General features: G+C 39.9%; 2 protein-coding genes across 5 annotated transcripts; one reads left to right on the top strand and one right to left on the bottom strand.

Annotated features, from left to right (window-relative positions):
- Window positions 1-719: 719 nt before the first annotated feature.
- On the top strand, window positions 720-5,065 carry gtf2a1l (general transcription factor IIA, 1-like). Of its 4 annotated transcripts, none has more exons than XM_020603273.1 (9): window positions 720-1,111; window positions 1,571-1,672; window positions 1,813-1,936; window positions 2,180-2,235; window positions 2,732-2,825; window positions 2,926-3,452; window positions 4,043-4,285; window positions 4,400-4,489; window positions 4,594-5,065. In XM_020603273.1, exons 1-9 carry the CDS (start codon window positions 1,088-1,090, stop codon window positions 4,699-4,701), a joined length of 1,368 nt encoding a protein of 455 aa, XP_020458929.1. In that variant the 5' UTR covers window positions 720-1,087; the 3' UTR covers window positions 4,702-5,065. The 4 variants fall into 4 exon arrangements, with proteins under 4 accessions (XP_020458929.1, XP_020458930.1, XP_020458931.1 ...); XM_020603274.1 differs by having other exon boundaries at window positions 721-1,111; window positions 2,180-2,229; XM_020603275.1 differs by lacking the exon at window positions 720-1,111 and having other exon boundaries at window positions 1,584-1,672; window positions 1,758-1,936.
- A 90-nt stretch (window positions 5,066-5,155) lies between these two features.
- On the bottom strand, window positions 5,156-14,412 carry LOC109961972 (lutropin-choriogonadotropic hormone receptor). Its single transcript, XM_020603272.1, is given in 12 exon segments — window positions 5,156-6,430; window positions 6,432-7,422; window positions 8,086-8,139; window positions 8,299-8,487; window positions 9,564-9,638; window positions 10,028-10,096; window positions 10,247-10,324; window positions 10,616-10,690; window positions 11,163-11,237; window positions 11,480-11,554; window positions 13,751-13,822; window positions 14,082-14,412. Coding segments are annotated over 12 exon segments (2,082 nt in total). The 5' UTR covers window positions 14,252-14,412; the 3' UTR covers window positions 5,156-6,271.
- Between the last annotated feature and the right edge of the window lie 212 nt (window positions 14,413-14,624).

Genomic DNA, 14,624 nt, shown 5'->3' with positions numbered 1-14,624 from the left:
ATATATTCTTAATACATGTTTCACACTGCCTTTATAGGCATGTGACTACATGATGTGTGCATGTTAAATTAAAGATGATCTATGTGTCTTGTGTTCCCTCAAATTTTTACGTTTTGTAATACCTGTCAAAGCATCAACCTGGGACATTTCACCTGTTGAAATAAACTGCTCGCTAGCTTTTGTTATTATTTGTATGTCTAGGCTTTATTTATTTATTTATCTGCAGGATTTTTTTTTTTTTACTTTTGTAGGATCCACACATGAAACACAAAAAGATGGCATTTTAACCCTTAAGCTGGGATCAACTTTTCACCTACAATGAGTACAGTTTATCAGCATATTACTCAAATTGATGGATGAATAATTTATCAAATTTAACAGTTTCTCCACTCACCATTATATGGTTAAGTAGGACAGGTTATAAATGATTTTTCTCCCTCTTGTTAGCTGTAAATGCTCATAGGGCACAGTGTTGATTCCTGCTTAAACATTGTTACTTCCATTAGCTACATTAAATCTCTGAGCAAAAAGGGATAGCATTTTAAACTTTTGAAATAAAATAGAGAAGTTTTTTTTAGATATCCAGGTTGCATAGGGGTTTAGAGAGTTGTTCTGTGATGTATGTCGGTGCCAATTTGTGCAGCTTGTACCCTAGTGTTATTTTGAGAAGAGACTTTTTTTGCTCTGTAACTGACCCTTTGATTTGTTCAGGTCAAACAGCGACGCCTATTGGCCACTAGTTGTCGAAACAGCTTCATTTGGTAACAAATAACTGTGCGATCGTTAAAGTGACCTATGGGCTTTCTGTCTGGAACACTCAGTCTTTAATCACACCTCCAAGTTGAGCTGATCATCCTCAGCATCACCCGCCGGGTCAGGTCGCAAGGGGACTATGTAACCCAAACGAGTTGTGTTTGTTTGGGATTGTTTTAGGAAGGGCGTCTCCTGTGGATTTCGATTATTGGCACCTGTGTGTGTTTTCCATCAGCTTGTTGCGAGCAAAAACCACTTTGACGTTATCGCCGTTGACCTCATGTTTCCAGTTTGGCAGAAGTCCACTGTACCTGGTCCGCACTTGTTTTGAATCATGCTGACCAACTCAGGTCCAGTGGTAAGCAGAGCTGCTTTTGTTTTGCTGACGGCAAGCATAACTGTACATGTGTGAAGTATGAATTATTCTGAGTTTTAAGCTCGTCATTGGAATAGAACGGTGCAATATAATATATGATTAATGACTTTGTTAAGCTACCTCATCCAAAAAATAGCTTGGATATTGATTTATTTAGCTTTAAATTGACTGAAATACACAGTGGGCAGTCTTGCCATAAATATATTCGAAAATGTTTGTACGTAGAAAAATACAGCTACCGATATGTAACCCAAAATAAAGAGTGACTATGTTTAGAAAATGCCTTGAGTTTGTGTATTGAGTCAACAACACAGAAAAAGAAGATTTTTGAATGGAATTTGGTGTATTGATTATAAAACCATAAACAGACTGGTTGTAATTAATCACTTCATCCTTCAGCAGCTTTTGACTTAGCTTTTGTAAATTGCAACTAAACTGCAGGCCAAACTTTACTTGTCCATTATTGATGATGTGATTGAGAGTGTGAGGGAGCTCTTCATGGATGAAGGGATTGAAGACCGTGTCCTGGATGATTTAAGACATGTGAGTTACAGTCTACATAACCCTACTTCATTTTTAAAAACCACCCCATAATGCACATCTCGACTCAAGTTGTTAGTTTGTACAGTGAGGAAATGCGCACCACACCAGGGAGACAGACTGCTGTGTCCTCTGCTGTGCAGCTTTGGGAGACAAAGATGATGCAGTCAAAAGCAATGGAAGACTTCAGGAAAAACAACCTCAACTCATCCAACTTTGTGCTCCAGCTCCCTGCCAACTACAGTCAGGCTGATCAAGACCTCCCAGGTAGCACGGCACTACTAGCAACTGAACTGCTTACCAAGAATAAAAACTAATTTTACCTGATTGTGAGATAATTAAATGTACTATAAATGAGGAAATAAAACATACCAGTGTGTGCAACGTTAACCAGACTACCTTTTCAGTTCAGACACTTTTGGTATATGTCGGTAAAGAGAACAGACTAATGTAACTGAAGTGACTGAGAGAGGACAGTCCATTCTTCTGATTTTTGTCATCTGCTCTCAGCCTCTGTTGTGATCCCTGCAAGTCAGAATATCCAAAGATTCCCTGTCAAGGCAAGTGTACGTCACATCCCCTACTCCATATACTCTTTACAGAAGGGGCACACATGGAATAATAGCTGTAATAATTCTAATAATCATATATGCAAGTGCATTTTGCATTTTTAAATGTAATCACTACCGAATATAGGAGTTTAAAGGCTGTACATTCAAAGTCAAGGTTTTGAAATTGCACCACATGAAATGATCTGGACATTTTGCAACAGGGCAATTCAAACTACATGAATTCAGCTAGATGGTTGTTAATTGCTATAAATCCAGTGGCATTTACATTTCAATATTAAGTATTCACCAGTGTTCTTTATTATTTTGCCAGCATAGTCTCATTCTGCATATCATCCCAACTTGACACCTGTGAGACAAAACTCTGGGTTAAGTCTTAACAGTCAAGAATTGTTCCTTATGCTGAGCCCAAATTGTGGTAGGTTACTGTAAATCATTACCGTTTAATATTCTGGATGACAGCTATTTTTCTTTACGCACTGTTTACTTGCAGAACATCTCAGAACCACTTACTACATTTTCTCTTCCTGCTGGGTTAGCTTACCCTGTGCAGATACCAGCAGGAGTCACTCTACAAACCGCCTCTGGTATGTAATGACTGAACCCAGTGGGTCTACAGCTGCTTGACATTTAGCCTGGCCTCACCGGTAGAAATAACTTTTCCTTCTTCTCTTTCATCTCACTAAGGCCAACTTTACAAGGTCAATGTTCCTGTTGTGGTTACTCAGGCCCCTGGAGTTCAGCAACTTGTATCCCAGCCCACACAGAAAGCCACTGAATGGAGAGAAGCTCCTGCCTCTCAGTCAGCTGCAGTCCCACCAAACACCATTCATCCTCAGGAAGTGGAGCCATCTGCTGTCACGCAGCCGCCGCAGGCCAATTTGCCACCCATCCAGGAGAACAGCCTGCCCCAGCAGCTACGAGTTCCTGATGGTGAAGCCTCGCAGCTTCAGGGGGCCCTCTGTCCACAGCCTGAGGGCACACTAGAAGAAAGGGAGCCTAGTCCACAACCTGAACCTGTGGACCTCAGTATGACCGTGTCCCCCTGCAGTCATTTATTAGACTCCCAGATCAGCACCGAGACAGCACAGTTAAAGACTAGAGACATTGATGACATCCTGAAAGAAGTGATTGAGGTGGAGCGAGAGAAAGCACAAAGAGCAAGGAACCTAGCCTCTGCAAAGACTGATGACCAGTCTGAGGCTGTTCTCGGGGTAATTGTTCTCTCTTTAAGCAAAGTTCCAGGTGAGAGGTAGATGAGGAAATCAATATAGCTCTCAGATCTGTCTGCTCTACACCACCAGTCAAAGTTTAGACACATTTTCCTATTGAGTTCAATAGGAAAGTGTGTCAAGACCTTTGTCTAATAGCATATATTTAGCTGGAGCTGACAGTGGTTTAGCCCCAACTTTATGGAAGCTCAGTACTAAAATGTTGGAGTGCCTTTTGTAATGAATCAAAAATAATGATCTTAATTTATGATTTTTATATATCTATATTTTTAAATCTAACCTTTTTATTAACCAGAGCAAAATCCCCCTGAGGTTCATAACTCTTTTTCAAGGAGGCTCTGGCAAGAGGACAGCATGACAAAGTCATGTTATTAAATCTGAGTCCTCAACATCAATTGCATTCAAATCTAAAGTGCCTGAATCAACATAAGACATTTGAGGGGTACAATCTCAAGTTACACACACACACACAAAAAGCTTGACCATAGCAGTTAGTCTCACTTCAAAATTAAATTTTTTGAATGTTATCATGGCATAACACTGCCCTGCTTTTTTAAAAAAAATCCTGCTAGCTGGACCTGGACTACAACTACAGTGACCTGTCAGAGATAGTTCAGCTGGACGGTCCTGCAGACAACTCTGACATCGAGGAGGAAGAGGAAGTTCCCTTGGAAGAGAATGATTTTCTGGGGCTAATTAACGCAGAGGCCATAAAGGCCCTGCAGGAAGGAGATGGAAGCGGTGACGGCAGCAGCATCTCCTCCGGCAGCGGCGGCGAGGAGGAAGCATATGAAATCGCTGATGTAGAGGAAGATGTGAGTGTGATATGAAATTTTCATGAGGGATAGTTGGGTTTTTGCCACCAAAACATATTTATTATTATTATTCCAAATGCACATCTTTGAGTGTGTTAACCTTCTGTTGATTAGGATCCTTTGAATTCGGGTGACGACGTGATTGAGCAGGACATCCCAGATCTCTTTGACACTGACAACGTAATCGTTTGCCAGTATGACAAAGTAAGATCATTTCATTTTTACTGGATAGACTGTTATTTGCCTCTCAACACAGCCCAGCGTTGAATACTGACTGTTAATGTTTTAAAATGTTCTTTTTGTTGCAGATTCATCGCTGCAAGAACCGCTGGAAGTTTCATTTGAAAGATGGAGTGATGTGTTACAGAGGCAGGGATTATGTGTTCTCTAAAGCTGTCGGGGAAGCTGAGTGGTAATGTGCTTTAGCTCTCTTGAACAGATCAGATAATCATGTAGAAAGAGGGGAAATGATTTAAAATGGAAAAACAAGCGGCGAATTTAGAGCTCATGGTGGTAAAGTGCCACTTTTTTCATTATGTAATTATCAGAGCAAATCAATACAACCAAATATTTACAACATTGTGTGTTAAATTTACTGAGACACACAACGTGTATTTAAGTTGTACAGTAGCTGTTAAAATGAGTTTTCTTTAATATGAAGTAAAACATTATTTGGCGTGGGGTTTTCCTTCTGTCATGACCATGTTGCTGTGGAGGTCCCTGTTGTCCTGTTTGATTTTTGCCTGTAATCGCACATCAAATACACTGAATTATACTGTTGTTCTGCATTCAGTGAACTTATCTTTGTTTCTCTGCATCCTGTTGCCTTGTCATTTCAGTTTTTATAGTGAAGTAAGGTTTTTTTTTTCTTCTTGCTATTGAAACCAAAGGGTTCCCATTGACCTACCATATACAAATTCACTTGAAAAAGGCAGTTTAGAAACTAAACTCAGTGGATTTTTGACTGTGCTTTTGACACACACACCGAGGGAGTTACTCGCAGCTTGAGAAGACCGTGGAAGGTGGCGTGACAGCTCCGGCAGCAACTTGCTGAACGAAAAAGTGATATTTCCTTGGAAAGTACAGATATTTTTGCTATCAATGTGTCAGGTTTTCATTTTCACATTAGCAATGTTGTCAAGTTAGTCGCCACTTCTCCCTGAGGAGAGAGGAATATTTCTACTACACAAAATCATGTTTTTTTTTGTGTTTCCTCAGCTACTCATGGAAAATTACAGGACAATTTTAGGTGTTCTGGTCTTTTGAAACAATTGGAAAAAGGAAAATATGGCACATGCTAATGCAAAAGGGGGAAACAAAAAAAAAATATAGCAAGAATACGTATTTGACAACATGTTTATTTTAAATTAATATATCTTCTGAAAATCGAGGGCATTTTAAACAGCAGTAATAAACCAGGCCACAGCTTTAACTAAGCGCCTGTGGCTGCTCTGGCGTGTCTGTCAGCCTTCTAATTTCAGTAAAACTCAGTAGATGGCACTAAAGTTAATCTCTGCTAAAAAGACGACTCCCGTTTGATCACATTCACTTCATTGTATTCAACCTTTATAAGAACAGAATCATTTCTACTTACTGAATAGAACTAAACATCTCTTGTTGTAACAGCTTACACAAGTGCTGTTTTACAGTGTATAGCCTGATCTTAACATGAATGACTATCAGTGATATGCTTCAGGATGGCATTGAAAATAAACTGTCCTGTTTTTTTGTTTCCCATTCTCGCTTCATCCACCTCCTACTTTGTACCATATTATCTGTGCAGAAATGGAGGCTGTAGCACCTGTTGTCTTCAGCTTGAGGTCTTTTGGTTCTGATGAAGTTCTCACTTTGTAAACTAATCTAGATCAACCAGACTATGTACAAGACTGACAATCTCTTCACCCTGACCTAAATTTTGAAGAAACACCACATTTTTGACAAGACAGCAGATACTGTCTTTGAGTTCAGCATCCTCTGTGTTCGTGGTCATGTGGTTCCCTTGTTTAGAAAGCAGCCTTTTTTCTTGATGTGATAGGCATAGAAGCTAAGGGAGTGAGGTTTTCTGGTGGGTGTTTTTTGGGCACAGGTGAGGTGTGAAGCCAGTGTCTGTGACCTGTAGAAGGCGTTGCTGGCGTGGCAGGAGCCCGCAGCGACTCAGCAACAGACACACATCCTTCCTAAAAGCTCGTGTGAAGATGGTGTACAAGAAAGGGTTGCAGAGGGAGTTGATAGGATAAAAAAGAATCAGAAGGATCTTTGAGTGAGACACAGTTATAAGGGGCATACCCAGGGCTGCGGAGATGGCGAAGAAAGAGATTGGCGCCATGCATAGAAAGTCAGTGAAAATGAGCACAGCCATACGTTTGGCAATCTTGGTGTCTCCGTGATGAGTAGAGCGCTCTGGGTTGTGGACACTGAGATATATGCAGATGTAACAGTAACAGACCACCAGGAAAGCAACAACATTGAGAATGAGCACAGACACCACGTACACCTGAGAGGCTACTGTGTCGATGTCCATGGGCAGACAGATGCTCACTTTGCTGTAACTGCTGACCCCCACAAGAGGGAGCAGGGCAACCAGCAGAGAAAAGGCCCAGCCTGCCCCCATCATGGCTGCCACATGGTGCATCCGCAGCCTCTTGTTGACATGCATGGCATTGGTGATGGTGTGCCAGCGTTCCAGGCTAATCACGGTCAGTGTATATACTGATAGCTCACTGGCAAACACTGTCAAAAACCCTGCTATGGCACATCCGGGCCCAGTCTGCCAGTCTGTGGCGTGGTTGTAGTACTCGTGACGGGAGAAGTAGTCCCTGAAGGCAATAAGCATCAGGTAGAGCCCCATGCACAGGTCTGCGAAGGCCAGATTACACATGAGAAATCTGGAGGTGGTTAGCTTATGGTGGCTAATTAGCAGGATAACCAGGACGGCTATGTTACCAGTCACAGCGAAAACTGTGATTATCCAGGTGAGACCGCGCAGGAAGGGAAAGCCCAGCAGGTCCTCACAAGGGTTAAAAGCATCCGGCTCTGGTGTGCATTTGACAAAGGGGCTGTTAAGACAATCAAATTCCAGGTCTGGATACTCAAAGTTGATGTCATTAATCAGATTCACGGCATCTGCAGTAGGCTCTCTGAAGAACACACAGATGTTAAAATTATTATAAAAATCTCACAATAATTGATCAATAAAAACTATTTGAGTGATAATAAAAACTATCTGCTTCAAGGGGAGTCGGGAGAGGGGGAGGGAACTCAGGTTTTTGAGAGCGCAGAGGAGAGCTGTTTAATATATTCTCACTTCAGAGCTGGACTACATTTAAAAAGATCAAATATTTTCATCAAAAAGATGGATTTTGCATGTGCCACAAGTCATATGAGGACACCAGTCATATCTCTGAGCCAGGGATACATTTTTCTCATTAGAATCATTAAATGCAAATACTATCGATGTGTCAGTTCTGAAAAGCATAATAGAGCTGGATGTTTCCTATTAATGATTGAATATTATCTCCAGAGAGTTCGCTGTTTTTAATGAGAACGTTAAGTGTGTTATGCAGAGTGACAGTGACAGCTCAATCATTACTCCATTAAGTGTAAATTAGAGTCCACGGTCTCACATTTTTTGTGCAATTTTAGTTATTAATGGTGAAATGAGCTGTGTCAATTCAGTATGATCATATTATTTTGCAATATTCATGGGGGCTGTCTTTTTACAAGAGCTTTAAAACTATTAAATTCACTCCTCACTCCAATAATTTTTGTACATTCCCTAAGTGGGAGGTGACATAACTTACATTTCTGTTTCACTGAGATCACAAAACTTTGTGAAGTTCTTTAAGGCGGTTTCCCTTAAAATAAAAAAACAAAGACAAAAGGTTAGACATGTCAATAAACTATAGCTAATTACCAAACTGATGATGATGATCCCTGTTTACTGGGCAGAGCTTTTGTTTTTTTATGCAGATGTGAATGGATCTGTTATGTGTCTGTGATCAGTTGTCTGTTACCTTTGTTTCCGACGCCATGTGTGGAAGGCGCAGCAGTGGCTGGGGTAGGTGAGCTCAGCCTCCAGCAGTTCAGACAGGCTCTCCAGCGGAGGGAGGCTCTTCAGGGCAAAGGCAGAGCTGGCTTTCAGAAACCTCACCTGCCTCAACCCTTTGGGGGGGAGGGAACTCAGAGCTGTGGAGGAAATGTCCCTAAATTGCACGAGCCTTAAATGTCAGTTTTTTCATATTAACCAAGCCAGTGAGTAAACCATGCTATTTTCTTAAAGCGATGGATGCTCATTCCAACAGAAATGTTTAATCACAGGATAGAAGTTGTAATTGCTGGCATTTACTAAAGTCTGAAAACATTTTATCCGAAGCAAGATAATATTCAGAATCTACTTTGTTCCCTCATTTGTTTAGATTTACTTGACATTCATATAAATACCCACTGGACCCCGTGCAACCAAACAGAAGACATTTGGCATTTCCTGCTTGTCAGTAAATACCACAGCACTAATACATAACCAAGATAAGAGGCCATTTTATATCTACGAGACAGGGTTGTTTGCACTCAAGGAGCTTGCAAGCTGTATACTCCACAGACTTGGCTATTTGCTCGCTAATCAGTATTCAGCAGTCTTGCCTGCCTTGTTGGTTGTTTACACAGACAGGCTGTCACCGCCCTAGTGTTTATACAATATAATGTTAAACATTGTTATGAATATTAATCTTGCTTCACTGCCTCCGTTCAATTATGGTCACCTTAATGCTGCTGATTTACACAAGAAAAGATAGAAATTGTACGACTGTCCTCATATTTAACTTTGCCACAGTTGTAATGCGTGCGCTACACATGAACCTTAATTTCTGGGCTAATAATGTGAAATTTCTTCTGTTACAGAAACCCGCTTTAGCACATTTTTTAGCCACCTGGGGGAAGCAGACATGTTAGCAGCTAGCACTAGCATTTATAGTTATGTTTAAGTCCATTGAGTTCACCTGTTGTTTAGCACTATTTTGCTCTTTACTGACATCTGAGAAAAATATCAGATTCTTTAACTGCTAAATGCTGCAGTGTATTCATTAGCTAGATACTAATTTTGTCTGTCAGACATTTTTCTAGAGCTTTTTCACGAGGAGCTGTGATTCTATGTGCATATGAAGATATTGATTATAGCAACTTTATAGGATCCGGATATTTGTTCCACCATAGAATTTTAAGATAGAAAATCCTGAAAAATGACATTTTTGTTAGTTTTACTGGTTCGATTACTGTCACTTACAGAGAACTTGGACCTGTGGCTCCTTCAAAAGCATCTCCTTGGATGTAACTGAGATATCTGTTGTCTCTCAAAATTCTGCAAAAGACATCAAAAACACAACAGTAACAGAGGTGACCTCCTGTTCAAACTACAGTTAACATGCAGTATAAAAGAAAATTTAACTTAATGGCCAACAATGCCCCTAACATTGTTTTCTTTTCTTGACACTGAGGATGATTATTTTTAAACTGCAGGGTTTTGCCCCCAGCCATTTTCATCAGTAGTCTACGGGGCAGAGCAAGAAAACAACCAGGCAGCCAATCTTTGCTTAGTCTCACGTAATGTTTATGTACTGGTACAGTACACTCAGTTTTTATGATTAATAAAACAACTGTCTTAAACCGGAAAAACACATACTGTATCAGTCTGCTATGCTGTCGCTAGTAGCTGAGAGGGAAAAAAATCTTGATAACCAAAATGCTTACAGTGTGTTGAGCTTGGTCCCATTGAATGCGTGAGATTTTATTTCCTTGAAGCTGTTTCTAACCAGGTTCCTGCCAAGGACACAGTGGTACAAACTTTATTTTGTTGTCAAAAGACCCTATCACCAAGGTCAGAGAACTTAACATTCAATTGCATAAATACAGTATATTAAGGCACATAATAAACCTTTGTGACCAGTGATGGCTCCTTGTGGTACTCACATGTCAACATACTCCTCTGTCATACCCTGGAAAGAATTGGCAGGAATGAAGTCAATCTTCATGTTGTCTGCTATTTCTCTGCAAACAGTGAGGATAACATTTGTCTGAGTGGTCTGGTGAAATTATCAGTTAGACTAAACTATGTTCAACATTATGTATATTAATAAAAAGAAAAGAAAAAACAGTGTGATTAACTGTGACCTAGTTGATGGAACTGTGGCATCATGACATCGATAGATAGATGTTTATTGATTTTTATTTTGGACTAAACAACTTTGGCTCAATAACACAAAGAATGTGTGGTTTTGCAACATGCAGAAAGACACTAATCCAGTTTAGAAATACATCATTTTCAACCGGATTACTTACAGGATAATATTTGGTGCCAAGGAAAAGATGGTTGTGAAGTCTGGGAAGTGTATTATCCCTGTGTTAGAGATGCTCCTGTGAAGATGAGGAGCACAGGCAGACGACTGTAGTCAGATAAGAGCCAATTAGAGTGCCCACAAAATGCCACAGAGTTGAAAAATGTCTCATTTAGTAAGAGACATTTCAGGAGGCAACTGTAAAAAACACCCCAAGTTAAATGTAATTTATTACATCATGTCATTGTGAGCTTAAATTTGGTTTAAAAAGCATGACCTCTATGTTCTTTTGCACAGAACATAAGAACAGATCTGGCGACTCAAAGACAAGACTTATTGTAGGTGCCACAATAAAACAAAGTAGGGAGGTATTACCAATAGTCCATACAGACAAGTGACTTTACAGCAACAATGTAACTGTAACTGACTTTCTCCACTAAACTTGATGTGAGTTTTAAGTAGGCTTGGCGGCAGAGGATGAACAATGACTGGTCCCCTTCCTGATAAACAGGGCTTAGACAGGTGAAAAATGATGATGTAAAATGACTTACAAGTATTCCAGCTTGGGCAGATCAGTGAAGGCCTCTTTTTCAATAACCCTCAGACTGTTGATATTCTGCACTGAACTACAGTAATACAAATGAGAAAAAATATCAGTAATGACAATGTGGTTGTAAGCGGCCGTCGACAAACACAAAAAAACCTCCGTCCTGCATCAGCTGCTCTGAAAGTCGAGGATTAAACATTGTAATTGCGAGACTAATCCTGTGAAACGTAAATGAACTGCAGAGCATATAGCAGCTGGTCAAATAAATAATTACTTTCGTAGTGTGAATCTGACGTGTGGCACGAGGCGTGTGCCACTTACATTTCAGCCAGGCTGTGGAGGGAGAGAAAGGCATGTCTCTGTATCTTCGTGATGCAGTCGCTCTGGGAAATCTCACTGTGACATAAAGAACAGCCAACAGATTAACACATTACTCTTGAAATGTCGCCGATTGAGCCTGGAAATGTGGAATTGTAGTGAAACATATGTCAAGTGCTTGTTTTGGATTTCTTCCCTTTTTTACTTTTTAATGTACCTCTTATAGAAACAGGACAGAGTTGATTGATATGGGGATACAAACCATGAGGGAAATATTAAAATACCATCACCAACAATTCATACTTCTAGGGCACTACACCCACACGCACACACACACACGTTTGAAAAAGCTACAGACATACATCACAGATGCATCTAGGCCAAGAAGACAGAGTGAAGATGTTTGAAAAGGAGGACTAAACAAAGACATTTGGAGACAAACAAAGGCAACAAGACTTCTTGATTTGTCCTTGAACACTTTGTTTTTTGATGGCTGACTTTGCCTTACCGAGGCCTTCTCCATCTTCGTTTTGTAATCATTGCTTAAGGCTCCCACTCAGCTATAATGAGCCGACACTTTTCTTAGGGTTAACGTCACTCTACTTTCAATTCAAACAATTAAATGGCTCAGTTTGTGCTGCTTATATTCTATTTTTAAATCCCCTCCTGTGATTGCATTATGTATAGTGTCATAATTACCACTTCCAGCTCATGAAAAGCTTTTTCACGTGATCATTTAGATGAAGTGGTGCCATGAGTTCTGCAGTGCTCCTCATGTCATTCTACCCGGACACATGACTGGTTAACTTACTCTGAGCTGAAAAGAAGAATGATCCGTGAACGCACATGTATTTTTGTGAGACAGCACTGGAACATGATGAACCCTTCACATGTAGCTACTTTAACTATCTGAGAGTTATAAAGCTTGTCCCTGAGGAGCTTGATTTGAAAATGGTTTCACTGCAGGATAACAAATGTCTATCTGCTCATCTGTTTGTGACACATTAATTAAATGATGAGACCCCATTTAGTGATAATTCAGGATAATATGGCTTTGGGGATGAGTATTTAGTTGCTGTAAACATGACAGAGATTAGACCTAATTAATCAGCAATTAAGACAAAGAGGTTATGTTTTTAGTACAATATTTCATTCAGCTGTAATTGGATTTAGACAAACTCATTTGGCCTGAGAACCATATGAGCCAAGCTACAGCTTGTAACATTCAGGTGGTGATATTTACAATCTTGTATTTCTTTCATTAGACTGATACTGATACATTGTTGTGTTGTGTGTGTTCTTGAGGTATAAAACAGTCTGTTGTTTTATACCTCTGAAGTCTGGGACTTTCAGGCCAGCTGGTCATGAATAGTCATAAAACTCCTTACCTATGTGAGCTTCGCTATGTCATAGCAATAGGATATACAGTAGTTTCATACATAAGAATTGGATCTGCATTAATAAATGGTGTTTCTGATTACTGAATGGGACAAATAATTAAAGGCTGCTAATATAAAATGTATTGTTAGAAGAAAACATTTGCACTAATGCATAATTTTTAAAAAAGTGCTTGTTTGAAACATGATGTCTTAAGCATGTGGGTGAAATGTTTTTTCAACCACTCACTGAATTTTAACACGGTCTTTTCCCTTTTCGAGTAAACGCTGAGGACTCAGTGTGAAAAGCCATCATGTTAGGGAGAGCACTGATATTGACATAATACCTAAAATATGACCCATATTTTGTATTTATTTCCAGGCTCCTGTTGTGAGAGTTTTTTTTTAACTGGTGCTGCAATATGCTCCTGTATATTTGGATAACGTTTCTGATTCAATATATTTTAAACAGTAGTTTTGTTTTCTAATCCAATATGGATATTATGTATACCCTGCAGAGACAGGCCAACAGGTGGTGCTACAGGGAAAGTATATTTTAACATTAACTTTGGAAGTTAATCTGCCAAGGACTTACCAGAGCAACTTTTTTTTTTCTGTTGTCCAGTGCCTTAGACTCTCTTACATTGGATTTGTTTGCCATATGATCAAACACGATATATATATTATATAATCGCTGACGATTATCTTGAATCAGTCGCATGCGTTTGAGGTTTACTTCAATGAATTCAAACTTAATAACTTGAACTTAAATGTTGAATAGTAAACATTCTCCTTTGCTCACATGCTTCATAAAGGCTGACGTGTCTCATTTTCTCAGTTTAACACATTAATTCGCCTACAGTTTCTTTGACAGTATAAGAACGAACAAGGAACTTACATAATGGTAACGCTGATCAGCTCTTTGAATGCATGAGTGGGGACTTCTTTCAAGGACAGATGAGTGAGCCTTCTGCAAGATTAGTAAGAAAAGCGGTTATTTATACAAATAGGCTAAATAATAATAAAATATTACAACAATGTCTTTCCAGGTTATCCTTCGAATTCACAATTATGATAAATAATATACTACATTCTTCCAAGATGAATGAAATTGACCAAAAAGAAAACACCCATCAAGTACCGAAAAGGACACCCCAGAGCCTCCACAGGAAGATTACGGAGGTTTTAAACTAATATCAGCTGTAAAGCTAGAAAGTTTGGTAACTTACAGTCGAGGCACGGATGTCGCTCCTGCCCTGGAGGCCAGCTCAGTGTCTCTGCTGCACTGAAAAGTGTCGGTGCTGCAGCTGCAGATGGGAGGACAGGTATAAGCCCTGCAGGAGCGCACATACAGGACAAGGGATACCGCGACCAGGAGCCAGAGCGCCCGAGGAGCCATGTGTGACACTGAGCCACTTACTGCACAATTTATAATATAAATAATATTCTCAGGTTAGGCTGGTGCGGAGAACCTAACAAGTCAGGTCAAAGGTAAAAGGCTAAACGGCGTTACGATCTTGTTTCCACCTCTGAGAGTTTCGGCATCCACTGGTGCCTTCGGGTGTTGTTGTAAGTCTGGAAGATATAAAGTGAAACGCAGGCGGACTTGTCTTTGACAGCTGAACCACAGAGATGTGACGTTAGGTGGGTGGAGATCATAAAAGCTGCTGCTAAAAGTGATGTGGTGAACTCATGCTGTCACTCATTTTTAAATCATTTGTCAAAGGCGGAGATTGGCTAACGTCTTTATATTTTTAAAAGACATTTTAAGG

The sequence above is a fragment of the Monopterus albus genome, unplaced genomic scaffold, assembly GCF_001952655.1.
Source record: "Monopterus albus unplaced genomic scaffold, M_albus_1.0 scaffold60.1, whole genome shotgun sequence".
Taxonomy (NCBI): Eukaryota; Metazoa; Chordata; class Actinopteri; order Synbranchiformes; family Synbranchidae; genus Monopterus; species Monopterus albus.
This window is presented reverse-complemented; position numbering and strand designations above follow the sequence as displayed.